The 26207-nt window shown below is 36.2% G+C and overlaps 1 protein-coding gene across 4 annotated transcripts; it reads right to left on the bottom strand.

The window, feature by feature from the left end:
- Positions 1-1544: 1544 nt before the first annotated feature.
- Positions 1545-24717, bottom strand: SPC25 (SPC25 component of NDC80 kinetochore complex). Of its 4 annotated transcripts, none has more exons than XM_012440629.2 (7): positions 24593-24717; positions 23642-23788; positions 23476-23541; positions 14009-14155; positions 12846-12950; positions 9140-9238; positions 1545-1815 (listed from the first exon to the last, which is right to left on the bottom strand). In XM_012440629.2, the coding sequence occupies exons 2-7, from the start codon at positions 23775-23777 to the stop codon at positions 1787-1789; spliced, it is 582 nt and encodes a 193-aa protein (XP_012296052.2). In that variant the 5' UTR covers positions 23778-23788; positions 24593-24717; the 3' UTR covers positions 1545-1786. The 4 variants fall into 4 exon arrangements, with proteins under 4 accessions (XP_012296052.2, XP_012296049.2, XP_012296051.2 ...); XM_012440626.2 differs by lacking the exon at positions 1545-1815 and adding an exon at positions 6965-7128 and having other exon boundaries at positions 24536-24717; XM_012440628.2 differs by lacking the exon at positions 1545-1815 and adding an exon at positions 6965-7128.
- Positions 24718-26207: the final 1490 nt, after the last annotated feature.

The raw sequence follows: 26207 nt of genomic DNA, 5'->3' as shown, positions 1-26207 counted from the left end.
AGTAAATAAATACAAGACACCATGATAAATGCTGTAATAGGAGTACGCCAGGAGGAAATGAGGACATTTAGGAGTGAGAGGTTTCAATCAAGATCGAGGAGATCAGGGAAAGTCATGCTGCATGGAAGCTAAGCAAGTAAGACAGGTTGGGTGAGTGTTACAGGCAGATGAGAATAAGGCGCTGCACCGAAGCACTGGAAAGCACGCCTTTATAACAATTGACCAGGCACCAGTCCACAAAGTAAGTATCTGGAAATTATCTGACCATAATATAAGTTAGAAATCATTAAGAAAATGGTAACTGGAAAACAAACTTGTGCATTTGGAAAACATATATGTGTGCCCACACCCATAAATGCACATACAGGTATGCACATACACACACACACATAATTCTAAGTAATCCATGGTCCAAGAAGGAATCTAAATGGAAATTAGAAAATGTTTGAAATAATGAAAACGATACTACTTATCAAAATCTGTAGTTTCAGGAAAGTAGCTATAAAAAGTTCTACAAGAAAAGGAGAAATACAAAAATTAATAAACTAAGCATTCTAATTATAAATTTATCAGAATAACAGCAGAATCAACCCAACGTAAAGAACATTAAAAAAAAAAATGAAAGATGAAACAAAATAGAAGATGAACAAGGCTCTCCATTGGTTCTTGAAAGGATTAATAAAATGAGCAAATCTCCGGTAAGAATGAAAAAACACTTTAAGAAGAAAGCAGGCTAGGTGTGGTGGCTCATGCCTGTAATCCCAGCACTTTGGGACGCCAAGGCTGGTGGATCACTTGAGCTCAGGAGTTCGAGACCAGCCTGGGAAACATAGTGAGACTCTGCCTCTAAAAGAAAAAAATTTTTTAAGTGTATGCTACAGATACAGCAGATATCTAAAAGACAAAATTATATATTATGAATTCTTTATACTAATTAATTTGGAAGCAAGAAAAAAGAGAAATTTCTCAAAAAAAGAATGACCAAAACTTAGAAGAAACAGAATAACTGAATGATTTAATAACTCTTAAAGAAATGTAATGAGTACCTTTTAAAAACTCTTCCTACAAAAAATCCCCACAAGACCAGATAGTTTTATAAGTTCAGAAACAATAATCTTATTCAAACTTTTCCAGGAAATATAAAAATATACATAGGAAAATTATAACCCAATCTCACTCATGACTATAGATGTAAAAATTCAAAACAAAATATTCATAAACTGAAGCCAACACTATATTGAAAAAAAAAGATTGTATATCATGATTAAATTGGATTTATTCCAAGAAGGCAAGGTTAACTCAATATTTTTTTTAAAAAAGCCTGCTAGTATAAATTACCACATTAATAGGTTAAAGATGAAAATCTATAAAGGTACAGAAAAACATAAAATTCAACAAACATGCATGACAGTCTTTAGTTAATTGGGAATAAAACAAAGTCTTCTTCATTTCCCTGAAGTCTAGGAAACCATACATAGTACAGTATGGACAGAAGAGAAAAGTCACCCTCAAAAAGGTTAAATGACTTGCTCAAGGTCATGTATCATTTCAACAGTAGAGCAAAGACTGGCCTGCATCTTAACTCTCAACTTTTTTCCCCACAATACCATGTTCATGCCAGAAAATAAAGCTTTTTGAAAAACAAGTTAAAATATTCAAGATTTGCCATTATATAGATAACATTTATTTGAATCTCAAACATTACCTCTTTCCAAAATTCTCATAAACATTAAGTTGAGTAAAATAACTTCTCCCTTGAAGTTTTTCCATTTGCTAGACCTTATCCTCAGCTGCTACTTCCAGCTTGCCTAGTTGCTAAGGAAAAAGGAAAACGTGGGTCTAAACTTGAAACATTGTTCACATCCTATCACACCACACTTTTCATATTTCACACCACAATATATTAACAATACCAAGAAAGGGCTGATTTTATACAACATATAGATCCTCCCTCCTGTTAACTGATGGGCCCTTTTTTTATTTAGAGGAAACTCTTGTCTTTATTCAGAAAGGAACTTGTTCTCTCTCAGCTTGTTATTGAGTCAGAATTGCTCACCAGGTGCTGAGGCTCATGCCATAATCCCAGCACTCTGGGAAGCTGAGGTGGGTGGATCCCTTGGGCCCAGGAGTTTGAGACCAGCCTGGGCAAAATGGCAAAACCCTCTCTACAAAAAATACAAAAATTAGCCAGGCATGGTGGTGCATGCCTGTTGTTCCAACTACTCGAGACTCCAGCCTGGGCAACAGAGTGAGATGCTGTCTCAAAAAATAGCAAAGCCATCTTTCACTTCCATAAAAAGTCCAAACACCTCAGCAACATGCCTGCAGACATTCTTGTACAAGCCAGCTCTTTTTCAAAGGTGCAATTTTGATTCCCCATCAAGTAATTTTCTGTTGAGTCTTGATAATGTATTCAACATTAATAAACATTTATTAAGCTTCTCCTATGTCCCAGACACTGCTAGGTAAGAGAGCTCAATAGGCAGTCCTGCCTCCATGGTACACAAATTCAAACGTAACTATCTATCTCTGTACAGGATTTTCTGAATTGAAAAATAAGTAACACTTTCTAATTCTCATTAGCTTGAAAATGGAAACTTTAGATCTATTAGTAGAATACTGTAGCATATTTTGTGCTGATTCATTTTTAACTTGTTATTGAATTTTAGAGATCTTGTTCCATTTTATTACAAAATATGGAATAGATGACTGACCCCATTCGGTTTCCATTTCAATTAGTGTGATTTACACTTGTGCCTCTATTTTCCCATTTAAGAAAATCTCTTATCTTTGTATCATGTGCTTTATCTCTACATTAGGAAGATGTTAAATGTTTAAAATTATTTCATTTTTATAACACATCATCTTAAATATAATGCATAAAAAGAGCAAGTATACTAAGATAGCTTGGTTTGCCTTTTATACGCATTACTAATCAGTTCAACTGTAATGTTTATAATGTATCAACTTTAAAATGTAAGCTAATATATTAGTAATAGCTCCAAAATATTCCTAGGTGGGTACATAGTAAACCTCAAAAATTAAGTTTTGTTTTTGTTTTGCTTTAAAGAGATAGGTTCTTTCTCTGTCACCTAGGCTTGAGCTCACTGCTGGGCTCAAGTGATCCTTCCACCTCTGTCTTGCAAGTATTTGGGACTATAGGTATGTACCATCATGCCTGGCTAACTAAATAAATTCTTTTTAGAGATAGGGTCTGGCTTTGTTGCCCAGGCTGGTCTTGAACGACTACCCTTAAACAATCCTCCTTCATCAAACAATCCTTAGGATTGCAGGCATTAAGTCACCGTGCTCAGCCTAAAGCTTTTATATTTGCTTGAACAGATTAAAAACTTATGTATAAGTTAATAGTCCTCTCACCCACCATTCCCAAAAAGACCTAGGTTGATGACTGAAGTCTACATACCCAGAGACTGTTCTCAATGAGCCACTGGGGTTCTAAACACCTCATACTCTGCTCACTGTTTCCCTGAGATCTGCAGCTCTTCTGCCATTTTAGTGAGGCCATGTCCTAAGGATCCAGACAATCATAGTCCTCCTCAGCTTTCAAGACAATTTACTTTTTTTCTTAATTATTATACTTCTATAGAAACACAAAACCTGCATTATATTATAGAAGTCCAAATTTGTTTAGAATCTTTAAGAACTTTGAATACACTCCCTGCAATATAGTACAGAAAGGCAGTAAGGCATCATCTAGGTCTAGGTGAAAATCATGGATTCATTTGCCAGCTTGTCATCTGGGTTTGAATCCCAACTCTAGCACTTACCAGCAGTGTGACTTGAAGTAATTTAAACTCTGTACCTTATATTTCTTATCTGTAGAACAAAAATGTCAATTGTATCTACCTCACAGGTTGTTGTGAGAGTATATATGAGTAGATAAAGGGCTTAGAACAGTGCTGGGCATGTAGGAAGTGCTTTGAAAAAAGGATATTAACCATTATTTTAAGACGGTCAGCTGACCAGGCTTCTCAGAATAATCCCCAATCTTGGAATGAATCAACTTCCCTGTTGAGAAAACGAATCAGTCTAATGTTCTATGGCCCAAGGCCCTCTGTTTAGCATAACAATGTACTTTTCCTTGTACATTGTACTTTGGATTCCAGCAGCAAAGCTGGTTCCTATGCTATCCTCTTGTGACTTTCTTGCTATGGAGTCTTATTCTCAGATCTTGACCCCATTCCACCTACGAGTTAGAAGTGAAGAATGGCTATTCCTTGAGGAAAAATGGGCCCCAAGTAGAGATCTACCCATTTCTTCTATTTCTTCTTGCTTAGGCAAGCTGGGTCAATGCCTAGTGCCTTCTCACTGTATGGTTCAAAATATTATGTCATCAAGTTTGCAGTATGCGTTATGATCTCTCTTTAGTCTTGAGACAAGACCTTCCCTCAAGTTTGTTATATTTGTTCACTGTAGACATATTTCAAGTGGAGAAATTCAGTCAACACATACTCCCTGTAGTAGTCACCTAATTTTTTAATGCCAAACATCTAGGCTGTCTTTCCCTTTGTAGAACTGTAACATCCCTACTCTTAGCCCAATTATTGAGGTTAATCTGCCTCTGTAGCTGGGTTTCAGGGGGGATCTAGTATAATCCAATGCATGTATTTTAGCCCCTTGATCACCTGTACTAACTTACAGGAACCGAATGAACTTGAAATTGCTGTGGTCTACCACATAGAGCCCAAATCCAGAAGAAACAGATCCTGCTGATAGAATTTGAGCTCCAAATCAAGCTAGGTTCACAAAAACCAAAGTTGGGTTTTGATATGTTTTTTTTTGTGTTCATTTAAATGTAGGTATATAAAAAACAAAGCCAAATGTGAAAGCCTGCCTAGGAAAAGCTGGAGTTTGCTTATTGTACTCTCTCTGTTAAAATACTCCCTTTAGACAAACCCATGCTGAAATCAGATAGGCCTATTGCTAGTAGCACCCATTTCAATCACCAGGGCAGTTTATTAGCCTTTTATCTCTACTGAGATAATACTTTCAGTGGTCCCTGAAAGCTGGTCTACACCCTGGCACGTGTCAGTGACAACATTTCCACCAGGCCATAGCATTCTTCTCAGATAAGTTCTACTACTATGTGACAGTAAGCAAAGCCTGAGCCAAGTCCTAGGTATGAGTGGTGTTGGGGCTCAGAACATGATACCCCCAAGCATGGTGCTTTAGCATGCTGAGTAAGAGACTAGAAGGCCTCAGAAGCAGCCTCAGAATGAAGGTCTCTGACCTTTTCCTACTTTCCTGCTTCTTGCTCCACTCTTCTCCAAAGTCAGTCATAAAACCTGGAAATATCATTCCAACCTTCCCCCACCTTTCTAGGTCTTAAGACCCTCCTTTAATAAGGGTCCTGCCCCATACACAGGAAGAAGGAAAGCTACACAGAAAGATCAAGAATGACCTGAACAGATAAGCCCTGTGGGTTTCTTCAGTTTATTACCATTAGATCACACCTGTTTATCCAGTCATGTTTCTATGTGACTGTCCATTCTTCCATTCTTCATCAGACACAAGAATGAAAACAGTTTTCCCTGCATATTTGAGTATTCATTTCTGAAGGCTCTCATCATAAAACCTGTATTAAATTTGTTGTGCTTTTCTCTTGTTAACCTGTCTTTTGCTATAGGAGTGTTGGCTGTGACCCTTATGATGGATGAGGAAAAGTATCACATTATTCTGCCCCTACAGCGGCCACTGAGAGAGGCTACTCTGAAACTCCCATCCTACTCTCACCAATGAGGCAACAAGGGTGAACTTCCCCCCTCCAGATTATTCAGGGAGGAGGCAGGAGAAGCAACTGAAGGCATGGAAGCCATTGTTCTATGGCTTTTAGGTGTGCTCAAGATATACTGAAACAGTATTATGTGGCTTCCACTTTAGCCAGAATACATAAATGCCATCAAATTTACACAGATTACAAAAAAAAAGAAAAAAACCTTAGAATAAGTTGCCATTTGAACTCTAGTCTGTGGTGAACAGACCCCCAAGATCACAAACTTATATCCGGACCACAATTAAATGGTAAACATTACAAAATGGAAATTGTTTATAAATTTCTACATTTAGATTTTCAAAAATATATCCTAGTAAAATGCTGCCAACTTTCTTCTGATGTGAAGTATTGTCCTTTATTCTAATTATAGATCTCTCTTGATGTAAGATAAAAATATTCTTTTTTTTTTGACATTAGATTGATAGTAAGATAGAATTTATTTTGTCAAGTACATGTAAAAAAATTATTGACCTTAGGTTGGGCCAATCCTTTTAATTTTTTAATATTAAGAGTCCATATTAACATTAAGTGGTCTAAAAGCTTGGAGACCACTGAGACACAGTGCCAGTTGAACAAATTTCCATTCCCAGTACTAGCCATAAATTACCCATGCTTGACACTTAAAGAAAAGTAGCGAATTAATTATCTTTCATTTTTAAAAGAACACATTTTACTTTATACTTTTCCCTAAGATTTTAATTAAAATACAGTAGTTCTCCTTTATCTGTGGGGATGTTCCAAGACCCTTAGTAGATGTCTGAAACCTCAGACAGTGCCAAATACTATATTGACTGTTTTTCCCCCACATATAAATATCTATGATAAAGCTTAATTTATGAATTAGGCACAGAAAGAGATTAACCACAATAACTAATAATAAAATAGAACGATTATAACAACATGCTGTCATAAAAGTTATATATATGAAATGTTTTTTTCTCTCTCTCAAAATATCTTGTACTGCACTCTACCCATTTAATATTTTTGGACCACAGTTGACTGGGGTAACTGAAACCATGGGTAACTGACAGTGTGGAAAGCAAAACTGTAGATAAGGATGGACTACTGTGACTGAAAGAAGTAAACCACACGAAATGTTACAGAAATACCAAAGAATCACAGGCAGACAACAGATAATGAGAATTCTTTTAAAAAGAGATATACAACAGAGAAGAAAAATAAACTGTTTTAATATACACTGTTTGTACATTAATTATAAACCGTGGCAGTAAAAGCTTTCCGAACATTGGCAAGAAAAGCTGAAAAATTGTTGGTCTTCCTTACATTCTCTTGAAATTCTGCTAGGCACTCAAGATGAGGGGCACTATCTGACACTAGAAAAAAAAAAATCAAACACAATTAGAATGAGACTTTTTATGGCAGAGAAGCATTTCTAAATTAGATGCTCTCATTTGATTTGAATGTCAATTCTATTTTAATGAAATTCTTTGAGTGTAAAAGAATACACTTGATTTTCATATGCCAGCTATCTTTTGGACCCTTCCTTTGTTTAATCTCTAAATATTCAAATCTTAAGTACTATAATCTTGCTCTAAATTTAAACAGATGGCAATCAAGGATTAAAGAGTTTAGTGATACAGTTTAGTGCCCATCATCTTAAACCTATATGTTTTAACTATTTAAACTAGTTTTTTTTTTTTTTAACTGTTAAGTCATTTCTTTTTCTGCAAAACTTTGGTCTGACTCACTTTTCTGACCACTGGATTTAAAAAAAAAAGAATAATTTTTTTTTTCTTAGACAGAGTCTTGATTTGTCACCAAGGTGAGAGTACAGTGCAGTGGTGCAATCTCAGCTCACTGCAACCTCCACCTCCTGGGTTCAAGCAATTCTCTTGCCTCAGTTTCCTGATTAGCTGGGATTACAGGCACCTGCCAACATGCCCACCTAATTTTTTGCATTTTTAGTAGAGACAGGGATTCTCCATGTTGCCCAGGCTGCTCTTGAACTCCTGACCTCAAGTGATCCACCCACCTCTGCCTCCCAAAGTGCTGGGGGGATTACAGGCATGAGCTACCACGCCCGGCCTGAAAAAGGAATAATTTTCAATGCCCATCCTTAATAACTTACAATTATGAAAGAAATATCTAGAATTTTCCAAGTGAAATGGCAGGTATTAGAAAATGTGGTTGTTATTCCAAGAGTGGTATTTACAAGGTCTATTAATCAAATGAGACTCAAAGTCACAAATAACAGTATTGTCCTTGTATGTAGTTGTACCAGCTGGTACACTGGGACAAGTCTCCAGTGGAAGTGGTCAAAGAAAAAGAAATTCAACGATTATCAGATTTCCAGCTCTCTGGTACAGACTGCTTAGGAAACAAGGTCCATGACCACAGCAGACAAACAACAGCAAAGGGCCTGTGGTCCAAAATATATCCGTATATTCTATTTTAACGTATTATCTATATACTATTAGACTATACCGTAAGAGAATATACTATTTAGAGAAAACTGAAAAGATAGGTAAGAGGTTTTGGGGGCTTGCTTTTTAAAATCTAGCACTAACTGGATTGGAAGATATTTACGTAGAGAGAAAAAAAACCCAAACATCTCTATATGAATTAGATTCTCGAAATATGAATTTCCTAGGAATAGGAACTGAGTCACCAGGGCACAGTGCTGTGCCATATCAGCAGTTCATGTGAGTGTCTTTCAGCTACAAAGGCTGTAAGATGATAGCATAGGTGTAATGAGCTGAGAACCAATTTTATGAATTCCAATAAGTTAACGATTCCTTACACAGGGGCATTAGAAGAATAAACAAGAGATAAACATATCTCTTTTGTCTTCTTGTTCACATTATCATCAATGACATATTTTCCTTATAAATTGAAGGCCTTTTGGCCAGCAGCAGAATCAGTAACTACCTTTATTATCAATGTGTGAGACTTGCAGGATGAAACAGTTTTTCAAAAATACATTTTTGGAAAAATTATTAAATTCTGGTGAGTTTATATTAGATTTTAAAATCATCTACTTGGATAAATTCCAATATTCACATTTAAGCAACCATATTCTTTAAAGCTTCAGCTTTTAAAAAAGTTACCTAAAAGGACAATTCATATTTGCACATGAATGCAGTGATCTTTGCTTTTCAGATATTCCAGGCACTGTGGCACTGTGCCATCCTGAAGAGATGCTACTTATTAAGGATCCTAGATAATATCTATAAATTAAGACTATATTCTCTTCCTTTAGGAGACCATAACCCAAAAAGCAAGACTAAAAAAGGAAGCAATTCCTCCATATTACTTTATATTTTTGACTGGTAAACATTTTGGGATGCCAATCTTAAAAACCAGTTAAGAGATGTTAGTACATACCTTCATAGTCCCTTGCTTCATTTAGATGCAGGGAAAACATAAATGGGCTCTCAGGATTCTTAGGGTCAATATTAGTGAATATAAACTGCAATTTCTCACCTGAAAAGAGATTAAACTATTTAGTGTGTCAAAGCTTTCAATGGAGATATGCTTTCTTACTCCATCTTTGATCAATATCTGCACTGCTAAGTATATACAGTCATGCAACCAACAATTCTAAATGCAGAAGTTACAGATTCATTTTAAAATATATTATAGTTTCAATATGACATCAAAAACACAGCCAACAAAAGAAAAACTAGATAATTTGACTTTGTTAAAATTAAAAACTTTTGTACTTCAAAGAACACTATCAAGAGAAGGAAAAGACAACCTAAAGAATGGGAGAAAATATTTGCAAATCATTTATCTGATAAAGGTTGAATACATAGAATGTATTTAAAACTCCTACAGCTAAAAACCACCCAATTCAGTAATTGGCAAAAAACTTGAATAGACATTTATCCAAAGAACATATAAAAATAGCCATTAAGTACACAAAAAGATGCTCAACATCATTAGTCATTATGTAAATGCAAGCTGAAATGACAATGAGATACCATTTCATACCCAGTAGCATGGCAAATAAATAAATGGAAAATAACAGTGTTGGTGAAGATGTGGAGAAACTGGAACCCTAGTACATTGCTGGTAGAAATGTAAAATGGTACAGCCACTGTGAAAAACAGTTTGGCAGATCCTCAAAAAGTTTAAATATGACCCAGCAATTTCATACCTAAGTATATACCCAAAAGAACAGAAAACAGAGACTCAAGTAGGTAACTATATGCCAATGTTCATAGCGACATTATTCATAGTAGCCAAAAAGTGGAAATAACCTAGTGTCCACCAATAGATGAATGGATATAGTATATACATACAATGGAATTTTGTTCAGCCATAAAATGGAATGAAGTTCTGACACATGTAACAACATGGATGAACCTTAAAAACATAAGTGAAATAAGCCAGACACAAAAGGATAGATACTACATGATTCTACTTGTATGAAATATCTAGAAGAGAAAAATTCATCAACAGAAGGTAGATTAGAGGTTACCACGGAATGGAGAAGGAAGGAATGGGAGTTATTACTTCATGAGTACAGAGTCTCTGGGGTGATATAAAATTTTGGAAATAAATAGTGGTTTGTGGTGGTTGCACAACACTGTGAACATAAATAATCTCAATGAATCGTACACTTAAAAATGATTAAAATGGCAAATTACAGGTTATAGTTTATCACAAAAAATATATTATCAAACAAATTTAATTTGACATTTTTCTACAGCTACCTGTACTTAAAGCTTATTTTCCAAAAGACCTGCAAATGCCCCCAAAGTAAAGACCTCATAGAAATTCAAAATGGTAGTGACAAAATGCACAAAAATGTACATGCATTTTAGTTTTTTCTATAGCATAATTAGAAAATCTCATCAAAAACTTTTAAAATTAAAACCAATCTTCAGAAACTCAAAAAAAACTGTCTTGCAATCAACTATGGAATGAAATATAACGTCAATACATTAGGTTTTAAAACTGTTAACAGTAATGAGGAAGAATGAGGGAGATGCATGCCAAGGAAAACAGATTTCATAACATATAAATTTTAGGCAAGAATAGAATTTTAACTTGGTTTTCTCTTTCTTAAAATGTTATTTCTGACTTTGAAAGCGAGACAAAATATATTTTAAATTTAAGAATAATTTTAAAGGCTTAAAACTGGCTGTTTAAAAACAAAACTAAATTAAAAAGCACCCCAGGATGACAGTTCAATGGATCAAAAATTCAGAGTTGAACTTTATATTCTCCTTTAATCAGAAGGTTAATTTTTTTTTTTATTAAAAACTCATTGTAATTGATAGGACCAATAGATGTATGGAAAAACAACTCAAACAGGCCAAGAAAGAAATATAAGTAGTAAGCAAATGGAAAAAACAGTTTTTATTAATAATCAAAGAAATCAATTTTTTTAAAAAAAAAGTTCTATTCTTGCCTAGTCAACTGCCACAAACATAAAAAAAAAACCTTAAAAAATACAAATCTGGCAACAATACAATGAAATGGGTTCTCTCATACATTGTGGTTAGGTGTGCATAGAAGTTAATATGCCAGGGCTGAGACTGCTATCCTTGGAAACTTAGAAAGCCCTGCTTGCCTGGTGAATTCTTGGCAGCTGTGGTCTTTTTGATGATTCACTAGGAGAACTCATAGGATTCACTCAGCAGCATATGGCCATACTCGGGGCTATGATTTATTACAGCAAAAGGATACAACAAAATCAGCAAAGGGAAAAGATACATGGAGTTAAAGTCCAAGGAGAACCAGGCACAAGCTTCCAGAGTCTATAATAAGCTTCCGGGGAGACAACACTTCACGTGTGTTGTCACAATTTGATGCTGAAGGAATTAAACACATCCTTTTTAACTTTACTGGGTTAGGACTCTTGAAAGCTTGTGCCAGATTTCCTCTAGACTTAGCCCCACATGCTTTTGTTCCTTTTCTGATCCTGTTTTGTATCCTTTTGCTGCAGTAAATCTTAGCTATGAATATGACTATATGCTAAGTCCTTCTAGTGAATCACCAAACCTGAGAGTGATCTTGGGAAGCCCAGACACAACAGACATTGCTATACATTAGTGATGTACATGTGATATACATGCAACAGGCATAAAAATATTCATGCTTTTTATGGCCTAGCAATTTCTCTCTAGGAAACAAATTAGATGGAAACCATATCTATCCTCACTGGTTTATAATAGTCCCCCCTTATGCACCAGAGAGAAATATGTTCCAAGACCCCCAACAGATGCCTGAAACCACAGACAGTACCAAACCCTATGTAAACAGATGCTCCTTGACTTACAATGGCACTATGTGCCAATAAACACATCATAAGTCAAAAACACTGTTAAGCAAAAATGCATTTAACACCCAGATAAACTGATTATAAAGCCAAAAAATTTTAAGTTGAACTATCATAAGTCAGGGACCATCCATACTATGTTTTTTCCTACACGTACATACCTATGATAAAGTTTAAGTTGTAAATTAGGCACAGAAAGAGATTAACAACAACAACTAATAATAAAATAGAACAATTACAATAATATACTGTCATAAAAGCTATAGGAATGTGACTTCTCTCCCTCTCAAAATATCTTATTGTACTATACTCATCCATTTAATATCATCAGACCATGGTTGAAGGTGGTAATAGAAACTATGAATAACAGGGGATGACTGTATGTTTAAAGCTGAAAAAACTGGCAGAATCCAAATGTTAGAAGCAAAATATGTGTTAAACAATAGATAAATGGTTGAATAAATTATGCTACATTAATAATGAATTATTATACCACTCTTTAAAAATTACCATTATGAAGGCTATAAGTAACTGAGGAAATGCTAATACAATGCTGATAGGAATAACAAAAATTATTTGCATGTTGACAATCATGCCAAAAATATATTTGTTAAAATATTGAATGATAAATAACTAGAGTATCAGTAACTATGTTAGAAAAATTTAAAAATTGTAATTTTTCCTATTTTCTAAAAAGTTAATGTGGTCATTTCAGTTGAAAATATTCTTAAAATTCTCCTCTACTTAAGAAAAGACATACTTTTCTAATCTACTATGCTTTATTTATATTAACAAACTTACCATAAATTTTTCGAATTTCTAGTCCAAGTCGATCTTTATACAAGTCTGCAGATTTCTGCAGCCTTTTCAACCTCTCTGCATTCGCTTTATTAGCAGTAGAAATAGCTGTGATTGAAAAACATACAAATGCAAATGTTTTAAATGATAGTAAATTAATGCTCACTGAGTTAATTTTTTAAACTTAAAATCAACTATAAAATGATGCCAAGCCTCTGAATCTGCTTCTACTTATTGTTTCTATATCTACCAATTAGCAAAAAGAAGCTTCTGTTCATTTAAGTTGGAAGGAAAAACTGCTCAAGAAAATGTATACAGATAGTGAGAAGAATAAGATTTGTTTTACTTTATTATGCAGTAGCATGAATAAATAGGCCAGGGATTTGTATGGCTAGCATAGAAATAGACAGACTTCATTTATACTATTGTGTTTTTTCTAGATAACCAATTGCTTCATGGGGAAATGTTCTATTCCTTTAAGCATAACTATTTCTTATGAGAAGTCAGCCTTATTTCATGCTAGTTTAGTTTTTTTCTTTTCTTTTTTTAAAGTTGCACAATAGTCCCTAAGTATACTTTAAAGTAGCACAATAGTCCCTAAGTAATGAGAAAAATAATTTCACAGTTTAGACTTGGATAAGAACTCCACAAGAAAAAGCATTAAACTTTGCTATTTTCAGGAGATTTGAAGAATGTATTACCTGGTTTGTGAGAGAACAGGTTCCTTTCTAAAAGACGCATTCATTTGAATATGAAAGTTCTTTATGCAAAGAGATTTTGCAGCATAAAAAGAGCACTTAATATTACTTGGCAGAGAATGTATGGTCAATAAATACTTGTTGCAAAAAGTACACAATGGCTTGTCCAAAGCAAATTTTATTTAGGGATACCATTTCTCACTCTGCTTAATTAAACCCTCATATCAATTTCATTATTACTCTGATTATATTAAAAATCACAAGAGAAGGCCTTTTAAGTAGGACAAAAGAAAATAAAACCCAGGTAGCTTACTTTAATGACATCTTGCAGAGATAAGTGGCTAGTTATGCCCTGAGGTACTGTAATCCATTTTTAGCAATGAACTGGAATAGGCAAGATGTATTTAATAATGGTGAACTGTCACCACTTTAAATTTTAGATCAGTATGTTTACAACAGGAAACTTACTTTCCTTCTTCCTAGAATATTCTTCCTTAAGATCCTGGATATTTGCAGTCAGTACTTCCAATTCTTGCTTTTTGTCTTTTACTTCAGCAATCAATTTTGACAAGTTATCCTTTTTTTCTTGAATGAGCTTATTTTGCTTGCTGATCTCTGTAAGAAACACAAGGTATTAGTTAAAATATGATTTGCTCTCTGACATGTATCTAAGAAAAGATCAAAGTTTACTGACTTTCATAAAGATTAATAATGTTTTGATTGATAAGCATTTTCTAATGATTCAAAAATTATAAAAGACAAAAAAGAAAAAAAATTCTATTCTTTGAAAAAATGAGATATAAATGCTTCTTAAAATGAGAATACCAAATTAAACCAAAAAACAGAAAATCAAAAGATCATGACCCTTGCAGCTCCCCACTCCAAATAAGTACAGAAATAAAAACTACCAAGAAAGATAACCAAACTCTATTTTTTATTTTATTTTTATATTTTGCTGAAACAGGGTCTCGCTGTTGCCCAGGCTGGAATGCAGTGGCATAATTACTGCTCACTGCAGCCTCCTACTTTAGCCTTCCAAGTACCTGGGACTACAGGCACACATCACACCAAGCCTGGCTAATTTTTTAATTTTTTGTCCCACTATGTTGCCCAGGCTAGTCTCAAATTCTTAGGCTCAAGCAATCCTCCTACCTCAGCCTCTTAAAGTGTTGGGATTACCAGTGCAAGCCACCACGCCTGGCCAACAACCAAACTCTAGAAGATGGCTTTACACAGTGCTTTGAGGAAGAAGCCTCACTCTAATGCTATATAAATTATTCTAGAACATACCAAAAGACAGAAATAAGTGAAGGAACACAGGGGGGCAGGCAAAGCTTACAATGTAAGCATAATTCTAAAACTAAAACAAAAAATTAAAGATAGCACTGGCCCTCTACCCACAACCATATAAACTAATCTCACTTAAAAACGTTAGGTACAAAGATGCTCAATAAAATATTAACTTACATGAAAAATAATCTACTAAGAGCAAATATAGTTTATTCTAAGGATTTTATATAGTGAAGGTATATCAGGAAAATCCATCACATGAATAGGAATTGAAGAGACATTTCATATAAATTCAGCATCTACTCATGATACTGATTCTTAAACTACAAGTGGAAGGACATTTCTTTAACAATGCAGAAGCAAATCAAAAACCTTTCAAATCCCATAATAAATATTTGGCATTTCCAAAAGGAATAAAATAGATGCTGGCTAGCACTGTTATTTAATATTTTCCCTAGAAGTTTCCGGCCAACACAAGATATTTAACTGGTAAAACTATAAGAAAAAAAGAACTATTTTCATTATATATAGACAATAGACATCTATCTAGAATACTCAGAAAAATCTGAAAATCTAGCAGAATTTGTGGTACTACACACCAAAAAAATCAAGTTATTGTACATAATACCAGTGATTAATATATAGGTGAGAACAGATGTTCATACTAATATTAATAATGGCAATATTAGTTTTTGCTCTTTGTTTTTATTGGTTTTATTAGTTTTTGCCATTCTGTGCTATTTTTAAGTACTGTGTTATTTTTGAGTACTGGCATACCTTGGAGATATTGCAAGTTCTATTCCAGATCACTGAAACAAAGCAAATATTGCAATAAAGCAAGTCACAAATGTTTTGGTTTCCCAGTACATAGAAAAGTTATATTTATACTATATTGTAGTCTATTAAGTATGCAATAGCATTATGGCTAAAAAACCTAGTGTACATAATTAAAAATATTTATTGCTAAAAATGCTAATAATCATCTGAGCGTTCAGCAAGTTCTGAACTTTTGCAGAGGGAGGGTCTTGTCTTGATATTGATGGCTGCTGACTGATCAGGGTGGTAGTTGCTGAAGGCTGGGGTGGCTGTGGCTATAATAAGACAACAATAATGTCTGCTGCATCCATCAACTCTTTCATGAATGATTTCTCCGCAGCATACAATGGTGCTTGACAGCATTTACCCCTGGTAGAACTTCTTTCAAAATTGGAGTCAGTCTTCTCAAACCCTGCTGCTAATTTATCAACTAAGTTTATGTAATATTCTAAATCCTTTGTTGTCAGTTAAACAATGTTCACAGCATCTTCACCAGGAGTGGATTCCATTCCATAAAACCACATTCTTTGCTTATCCATAAGAAGCAACTCCTTACCCATTCAAGTTTTATCATGAGATTGCATGGTTTTAGTGACTTCTCTCTAGCTATGAAAGTCTTAGATGGCATCTTCTTCCAATAGAAACTGTTTCATCTACATCAAAAATCTGTTCTCTAGTGTAGCCATCTTCATCAATGATCTTAGCGAGATAACTCGCTGTAGCTTCTATATTAGCACTGCTGCTTCATCTTGCACTTTTAGGTTATGGAGGCTGCTGCTTTCCTTAAACCTCATATACCAACTTCTGCTAGCTTCAAACTTTGCTTCTGAAACTTCCTCATCTTTCTCAAGTCTTCATAGAATTCTAGAGGGCAAGGGTCTTACCCTGGATTAGGCTTTTGCTTAAGGGAATGTTGCGGATTCAGGCCACTAAAACTTTCTCTATATCAACAATAAGGCTGTTTCTCTTTCTTATCCTTCGTGTGTTCAATGAATTAGCACTTTTGCTAATTGGCGCAAGAGGCCAAGCTTTTATCCTGTCTCAGCTTTTGACACACTTTCCCACTAAGCTTAATCATTTCTAGCTTTTGATTTAATGTGAGAGACCTATGATTCCTTTCAGCTGAACACTTAGAGGTCACTATAGGGTTATTAATTGCCCTAATTTCAATACTGCTGTGTCTCAGAGAGTAGGGAGGCCCAAGGAGAGGAAGAAAGACAGAAATGGCTGGTCAGTGGATCAGTCAGAAGTCACTCAACATTTATCCATTAAGTTCGTCATCTTATATGGGTGTCATTCATGGCACTTAATTACAATAATAATGTCAAAGATCACTGATCATAGAGCACCACATGAAATATAATAATGACAAGTGTGAAATCTTGTGAGAATTACCAACATGTGGCAGACATGAAGTCAGCACATGCTGATGGAAAAATAGTGCCCATAGACTTGCTTGACACATGGTTGCCATTAACCTTTAATTTGTAAAAACTGCAATATCTGTAAAGTGTAATAAAGTGAAGTGCAATAAAACAAGGTATCCATGTATCAAAATACTGGCTTTTTACATCTGTCTCACATATTGGCCAGCACTCATTACTCCTTCTTGGCTTTAATTCTTCTACCCTCCCTGCCTTCCCCATGTCCCTGTCACTATCTGTACAAGTTCTTCTTGCCCTAGCCCTCTTAAACACTCAGCTTCTGCAACTACCCACCCCTTTCTCACACATATGCTCAAAATAAAAACAATGCCTGTGCATAAACCTGGCCAGATCTCTCTGCTGGGAAAGGAGTAACAATGGCAGGGCCATTTCTTCCTCTGTTTATTGGAAGAAAGATACCCCTTCTGCTACTTGGGGCCCATTGCCCAGAGACAGTGTCCCCAAAGTGCCAATCAAAGGGCTAAATAAGGCAGGAAGGCACAAAAAGCCAGAGCTCTAGGGCAGAGATTACTGAGGTCAAATAAGTAATGCCAGTAGAGCTCATGTGGTGCTTTACAATATGCTTATAAATTTTTGAATTAAAGATTTAGTTTTACTAATACTTAAATGAAATCGAAACACTTTAAAACCAAATGCCAATTAATAATACCAGTAGTCTAGAATTGTATCAAATAAACCAAACTATCTATACTGTCATTTAATTCCAGTATCAGAATTATAAGTAAATATATGCTCCAAGAATGAGTAATTTTTTTCTCAAAGTTAAACAAGAGTTAGTCCACCACCGAATTACACTATAATTATATATCCACCGAAATACACTATAATCTGTTTCCCAAATTGAAATGAGCAAGAATTCTCAGTGCTTGAACAACATCTCTCAAGACGAGCATTCCTTAGGCAACAGGGAAATCTCATTTATAGCGGCAAGAAACAGAAAATTCAGAATCTACCTAGATCAAGAAATACGTAGGCTCTGTTAAAAAAAAAACTGCAAAGCTTGTCTGAGACACATATTTGATCTGGATATATGAAGAGATATTTTATGCTTCTAAATATTGTAAGAGACATGTCAAACAAATGTTGGCATATTTTGGAAGTTAATATGATAAATGAAATGCCAAATCAATGTTCAAGAGGTACATTATTTTCTAAACAGTGCTGAAATCCAAAACAAATTCTTTAGCCTTTTACTACTTTTTTTAAAGAAGAGGAAAAAGATTCAGCAATTCAGTAACTTGCCCAAAGCTGTATTTGCTAGGATGAAATTAATAAGACTACATTCAAACTCAGGTCTTGACTTCAAAGGCAATGCTTTGCCTATTAAACTATCCTCCTCCAACAATGAGTTACCATTTTAATCTCAAGAGGAAGACACAAATACAAATTCGTAAGGAAAAAAAACCTAAGAGAGATAAAAAGATGAAACGCAGAATGCAGATGATTAATAAATATGAAAGATAACCTCAGATAAATCACAGAAATGCAAGTAAAGCAATAAAATTTCAGTTTTCATTTATTACAACGTTTACAAAAATAACGACAAATCTTGAGGGGAATGCAAAATGCTAGGGTCCTTCTGGAAAATATTTTCAACATTGTAAAATAAAAGAGCCTTAAGAATATTCACCTCCTTTGACCCAGCAATTTCATTTTTACCAAGTTACCACAGGGAAATAGGATATGTGCAAATATTTATATATAAAAATTCTTTTTCAGTGTTTAAAATGAAAAACTGAAAACATCCTCAATGGCTAACAAGTAAATGATCTTTAAAATATGGGAGGTCAGTAAGATGGAATGTATTTTCAAAAAAATTTAGCTATGTGGGAAAATACTCTAAAAGTTGAAAAAAAGATAGTTACATAGACAACATGAACATAATTATGTTAAAAATCTACACAGCTCATGAAAAATAAAAGCTAGAAAGTCATTTGTTTAAATGTGGTTCTCAACATTACAGTTGATATTTTTTGTTTACTTTTTTGTATGTTCTAAGAATATGAACATGATCATATATTATGTCAAGTATAATTTAAAAATAAACATCTTACTAGAAAGAAAATGCTACCATTTAAAGAAAAGTATTAAGTAGAATTGTGCTACACAAGAAATCCAGATTGCAGTCAAAGGTCTCAACTCTGATCCAGCTCATCAGTTGTTACCCAGCGACCTTGGTCAAAATCACAACTTCTGAATCTCTCTTTCTCATTTGTAAAATGGGGATAACAGTTGCTACTCCATTCACTGGGGTTAGAGTATCCAGTAATGATAATACGAAACCTTTTAAACTAGTGACACATAAATACCACATATAAGAGTGTTTTTATTATAACATTTGAAGAGCTGTGTGAATTTGTGGCCAATAGAAATATAAGGGCCCTTGATGCTGTGTGATTATTATTGCATGTGTACACAGCTGGCTATCTTATTCCCAGGACGGACATTTCAAACTTGCACTCCTACTTGTGTTTTCACTCCAGTGCAGGTCAGTATGGTACAATGGAAAGAACACAGACACTTTGGTTGTAATCCTAGATCCTCTATCTACTCCCAGACCTTAGGCAAGTTTCTTAACCTCAGTGAGCTTCAATTTCCTCATCTGTAAAACAGGGATCATCTCTGTCTTAGACAGACTTCAGGATTTATAATAATTTAAAAGCCTGCCCACAGTAAATGCCTCTTAATTTCAACAGATGATTTTCCCTCTTGTGATAATTAGCATTTATGGCTCCAGAATTTTAGGCTATTTTGTTCTCTGCAGGATCTTCCTAGAAGATTACCTGATATAGAGCAGTAACTCAACAAATATTTGATCAGTGAATGAATTCCCTCCACCTTTCTTATTCCCAAAATAATATCTATCTCAGTATTTACCCTTACTGGATCTACCTGTGACTTCCAATGTTGACAACACCCTTTCTTGTTTATTTCCTCTTTCAGTTTTGGTGACCTTCCCTCTTACGTCCTCTGTTCTCCAATTACTAATTCTATCTTCCCTGGTCCTTTCCATTTACCCCTCTCTCAAATTAAAAAGGAAAGGTAATGCTTTGAAGATGAGTGAGGCTTCTGGAGTTAATCTGATGATGTGGGGCAAATCACAATCTCTCTGGGACTGTAGTATCAGTAAAGTAGGAATAATAATAATAATAAATAGCAACTTCAGAGAACTGTCATAAGGACTGAAGGAGATGGTCAATGTAAGGCATTTAGCACATTACCTGTCACACAGTAATGAGTAAATAAATATTATTACTGTCCAAGGCTATCTTCTTTCACTCTACATATTCTTCCACAGCCTCAACCCCCAAAATACACTACAGACTCACAAATTCCTATCTTCAGCAAAGACCACTTTCCTGGCTGGCCTCCGGATGAATATATACATTGCCTACCAGACATCGCCACCTGAAGACTCGCTGCATAATAAACTCAACATATTCACCCAACACATTTAAAATTGAACCCATGTATGTTTCCTTCCCACCCATAAAAACATGCTCCACCACTCTTTCAATACCTTACTTAGTAAATGCATCACCACTGATTCATACTCCATGTAAGAAGGAATCAACCTAGGCCACAACACACTCTCACCTTCAGGCCAACAGTCATGAGTCTAACCCCTCAGATCTCTCACTGGTCCAAGCCATCCTCATTATGTGCCTGTACTATTACACTAGATTTTTCCCTTAACTATCTCTTTATGGACAACAATCTCATTCCCCTCCTGTTTATTGTATATGACTACTAGAGAGCTTCTTCCGAAATATAAATCCAGTATAATTTCCCAGGTGGAAATCCTATAGCAACTCTTTATCTCCTGAAAAACAAAGTCTAACCCCCTTTGCACAACATAGAATGTCCATCATCTGGCCAAACAGTTCTCCTTCCAGCCACTTCTCCACCAAACCCCATCTACAGTGTACTCTAGCCATCCCAGAACTTAGAAGCTCTTGTGTTCCTGCCCCATTCCATGTGCTGTTCCCTCTTCCTAGAATGTAATGCTGACTCTGTTGAACATCCCTAACCCTCCTTTATGTGGTATTCTCCAAAGTAGTATGATATAATCAGACTGAAAGTTCAAATCATTTTCTGTTCATTATCAGCTATCTGACCTTGAGCAAGTAGCTTAACCTGTGCTTATTTCATTATAAAAATCTAACATGTAAGAATAAAAGCAGTATACCTCTTAGGGTTGTTGTGAGGGTTCATGAGTTAATATATGCAGAGTTTAGAACAGGGCCTGGCACATGGTATACAAGGTAATGGTTAGCTATTAAATATCCTGCAATCCTCACTGAAGAATCAAACCCTCCAGATTCTATCCTCACACAGCATCTATTCCATTATTATAACAACAATTACAATTTTTTTTTTTTGGAGACAGGATCTCCCTCTGTCATCCAGGCTGAAGTATAATGGCATGATCATGGCTCACTGTAGCCTCAACCTCCTGGGCTCAAGCTATCCTCTTGCCTCAGTCTCCTGAGTAGCTGGGACTACAGGTGTGCACCATCACACCTGGCTAATTTTTCCTTAATTTTTATAGAGACAGGGTCTCACTATATTGCCCAGGCTGGTCTTGAACTCCTGGGCTCAAGCAACCCTCCTGCCTCGGCCTCCCAAAGTGCTGGGATTACTTTGGCTTGAGCCATTGCACCTGGCACGATATATTTTAATTGTGGTTTCCCCGTCTATATCCTCCACAATATTGTGAGTAAATTATACTTCATGCATTGTTGTCTCCTTAGTGCTGGGCAATAGCAGTCATATGTTCACTGAATTAATTAAACTTGGGTAAATTATATTTCTGTTCAAGTACAAACTGATTTTTAAAAGAAAAATATTGAGAATGCTTTTAGATTTTAGACTATATAGAGCATATCTTCACACTATAGATAATCTTTAAGAGCACACTTTGAGACTCACAGTAGTAAAACTGACAGTTCCAAACTTTTAATTTTCTAATGCCTAGGGATCCTACAGAGGTTTTAAAGAACCCAAACTCAGTATCACTCTTTCAAACACACATGCAAACAAAAGTGGTTTTCCTTTTTGCTTATGGTTACAGAGGGAATGAGAGAAGCAGTGAAAGGGCATGGAAGTTTCAGGGCAGATTACAAAGTAAACATGGGTAAAAGTCTAGCAAATAACCTACTGGGGTAATAAAGTCAGATGCTTTCATGGGCCACACAATGAGTAAAGTGGGTAAGTCAAGGCTACCCACCGTGCTAATGAAAGAACATATGCCCCATGTAAGGACATTCCAGTCTAACATTGTTTAAAACATGGTGCCTTTAAACTGGGTATCTCTAGTAGAATCTGAACTGTGGACACAAGTTTGTGTTCTGTGAGTAAGAATTCAGTAAAAGTTGCCAGGTCTTGGTAAAAGCTATTGATCCACTCTGGACAACCTGAAGAGAGGTAGAAATAAGATGGCAAGAATAGCAGTAAAAATATGGAGAGAAACACTCTCAGAGTACTAACAGAGCTGAGAGAACTCCAGCTTTTCATTCCCCAGGCTGTGATTTCCAACACGAAAACAAACTCATCTTTTAAAAAATACTGGCATTTACACCTTGGCACTGACAAATCTCACAAGTACAGTGCTGAGTGAAAAAATGGAAAGAAGACATACAAGAGAATGCCATTTATATAATATTCAAAAACATAATACTAGAAGCCAGGTGGCTCACACCTGAAATCCCAGCACCCTGGGAGGCCAAGGTAGGCAAACCGCTTGAGCCCAGGAGTTCAAGACCAGCCTGAACAACATGGTGAAACCTTATCTCTACAAAAAAATACAAATTAGCCAGGCATGGTGGCATGCACCTGTGGTCTCAGCTACTTAGGGGGCTGAGGTGGGAGTATCACTTGAGTCCAGAAGGTCGAGGCTGCAGTGAGCCTAGATCATGCCAGTGCACTCTAGCCTGGCTGACAAAGTGAGACCCTTTCTCAAAAAACAAAATAAAACCCCACAATACTAAACAATATATTGATAGGTTAGTTGTGGAAGGTGGGAGAATAAGGTGTAACATGGGATGTTCTACCTTAAGCTGAATGGTATGTCAATGTTTATTCCTATACATAAGCATATGTATATGTGTTAATGTGTATTTTTGTGTGTGTGTGTGTGTATGTGTATTTTTTGTAGAGATGGGGTTTCACCACATTGCTCGGGTTGGTCTTGAACTCCTGAGCTCAAGGGATCCACCCACCTCGGCCTCCCAAAGTGTTGAGATTACCGGCGTGAGCCACTGCATGTGTATGAACAGTATATTCACATTTGTGCACACAAAATACATTGTCTTACTTGTATGATTTCATGATAAAGACATTTTATCTTAAAAAAAACCCTGTAATTTATACTTTTTCACATACGATTTTGATATTCCAGAAACATCTCAACCATTCTATCTTCTTCCTTTAATTTCACAGACAGCTTTTCTGAAAGAGAAATTGGAGTGAACTTTGAATTCAGCTGAAATAACACTAAAAAATAAACTAGAACAGCAAAAACAGCACATTACAAGTTAACAGTAGGTACCTGCAAATGCTTTGAGGGAGTCCTTGTAGGTATCTCTTAGTCCCGCCATCTGAAAGGAGGTGTCAGTACTTTTGAATTTATTCCAAAATTCATTTAGGCTTTTATCGAATAGTGCCAGTTCGTCCTCTACCATCATGTAAGACAATGCTACAAACAGAATACACATTGCATTTTTTAAGAGTTATTGAAATCAAATCAGCCACATATTCCAATCAGGTATACAGTATTTTGGCAATTTGCCATTTCCTAGAAAATAGCAACTTATTTTTAATTCTAGGTATTCAAGGGTAGAGCAAGCCACCTGGGCTTAACTGTGGTTTAGGTGCAGCAATAATCAAGGACACCTTTACCTCCTAGCGGATTGTTAGTAGGTAAGTGTAAATGCACAGGACGCTCACACGTTCTATGACTCTGGGTCCATTTTCTCACAAGTAAAACTGCTGATTTCTAAAACCCCTTTTCTAACTCTGGCCCTTTCTAATCGGAGAACAGGATCGCCAGGTGGCGGGCCCCTCCCACAGAATAAGACCCCACACATCTACCCTGTCTCTCTCCCTCACCTCAGAACAGTAAAAGTTAACAGTAACATAGAGAATAAGGTTGGAGTTTAGTGGGTTCCGTCCAGAATGTATACAAGTCACCTCGGGCCTCAGTATCCTCTGTAAAAGGAGTTCCCGGGAGAATCCAGGACCCACCAGTATGCTGTGACGCTAAAAACTTCCCAGGAGGACCAAAGTGACTTCCCAGGAGGACCAAAGTGATCTCCTGCAGTGAAACCCAGAAACTTTTGGGTTCGCAGCCGCCCACTCCACCAGGCGGTGACGCCCAAACTGCAACAAGATGCCCGTTTCACAAACGCCGCCCCAAATACACACAACCCGCCCTCAAACTCACTTTCCCCTATCACGACAGACAGTCCGAAGAGCCCAGCTCGGCGCCCACCTCCCTCACCTTCGCAGGCAGACCTGAGTCCCGCCGCCTTCCCCACACCAAATCCGCGCCCACGGTAGCCAAGAGCCGGCCTTCAGACTCCGCTCCCGCAGCCCCACCAACCTTCCGATTTCAAACCTAGTGCACTTCCCGCCACCCGCCTCCAGGCGCAAGCTCGCCTTCTGATTGGTCGAAAGCACAGATTCTCCATGACAGAATTGGTTAAGCTTACCCTTGGATTCTCGCGGGAAAAATCGGGAACATGGCATTCTGGGACTCGTAGTTCTTTTCTGAGCAACAGCCGGAGTCTCCGCTGTGACCCCGAAAGTATTAATAGCACCGAAGAGCTCGCCCACTGCAAGTCATTCGTCGGCTTCAGATAAAGGTTTCTGGAACAAATACATATTTCTTGCGAAAGATATAAGCGTATCTTTCGCAAGAAATAGATCCTCTTCTTTGTATTCACCTTGTAAAGTTGACTTCAATTATGAGTGGGCAGAAACATTCAAATCCTCAGAATAGGTTTTTACTGCCTACAAAAATATTCCTTCTTTTCTGCTGCCCCAGTTTCTCTAACAATGTTTTTGAGGCCTAATAGAACACTATGTTACTATCTTGCAGAAGTGGAAGAAACTAGAACACTATCAAAATCACCTGCTATGTTCTGTGAGGACAGGAATGAGGCATAAGGTATTCAACGAGGATTTGCCAGAGTAGACAAGCTGCAGAAAATCTGCGTTGTACCGGAACTCTGAAAGGTGACATGGATTCGGCATTTGAATCCTTCTTGGTAATGCTGAGGAAGAAAGAAAACTAGGGAAAAAAACTAGGCGGGGCGTGGTGGCTCATGCCTGTAATCCCAGCACTTTGGGAGGCCGAGGCAGCGGATCACGAGGTCAGGAGTACGAGACCAGCTGGCCAACATGGTGAAACGCCATCTCTACTAAAGGTACAAAAAAAATTAGCCAGGCGTAGTGGTGGGCATCTGTAATCCCATCTACTCGGGAGGCTGAGGAAGGAGAATTGCTTGAACCCAGGAGGCAGAGGTTGCAGTGAGCTGAGATCTCACCACTGCACTCCACTCTGGGAGACAGAGCAGGGCTCTAAGTCAAAAAAAAAAAAAAAAAAAAAAAAAAAAAAAAAAAAAAAAGAATATGCTCTCTGAAGAATGGAAAATAAAGTTGGCTAAAATAATGAAGTCGAAGTCAAAGTTATTTTCATGTTAGACTATGAGATGTTTGTGAAATTAAAGCCTCTGTTATACACCAAAAGGTCTTTACTATACTAGTTTCTTTTCATTTTCATCAGCAATACAAATACCAACAAGAAATAAATATGTAAAAAACCAGGGGACCAGACACTAGCCATTTTTTCTCCAAGAACTAAATTAAGACCTATTTAATCAGGACAAGTTATTATGAATATTTAACACTTCACAATACATCCAAAAGTCAACTTGCAGCCTAGAGACTGCTATTAATACAGTTAGACATACCTTTTGCTGTGATAAATTTCCTTTCATTTCCAGATATTTTCCTAAGAACTTCTGATTTTATATATCTGATAGTATTTACCTTAAAGCAAAATTTTATGAGTTGAGCACCTCAGAACTTCAGCTGATTGAGTGCTGGTACTC

The sequence above is a fragment of the Aotus nancymaae genome, unplaced genomic scaffold, assembly GCF_030222135.1.
Source record: "Aotus nancymaae isolate 86718 unplaced genomic scaffold, 86718_ANA_hifiasm-v0.15.2.pri h1tg000029l, whole genome shotgun sequence".
NCBI lineage: Eukaryota > Metazoa > Chordata > Mammalia > Primates > Aotidae > Aotus > Aotus nancymaae.
The sequence above is the reverse complement of the archived record's forward strand: the minus strand, read 5'-3'. Positions and strand labels throughout refer to the sequence as shown.

Excerpts from the sequence above, each read along its gene's own strand:
- SPC25 (XM_012440626.2), bottom strand. The coding sequence starts at position 23,777 with ATGATGGTAGAGGACGAACTGGCACTATTCGATAAAAGCCTAAATGAA. Across the intron at positions 9,239-12,845 it reads AGAAATTCGAAAAATTTATG|GTGAGAAATTGCAGTTTATA; the intron begins GTAAGTTTGTTA and ends ATCTCTTTTCAG. Across the intron at positions 7,129-9,139 it reads TGAAGCAAGGGACTATGAAG|TGTCAGATAGTGCCCCTCAT; the intron begins GTATGTACTAAC and ends TTTTTTTTCTAG.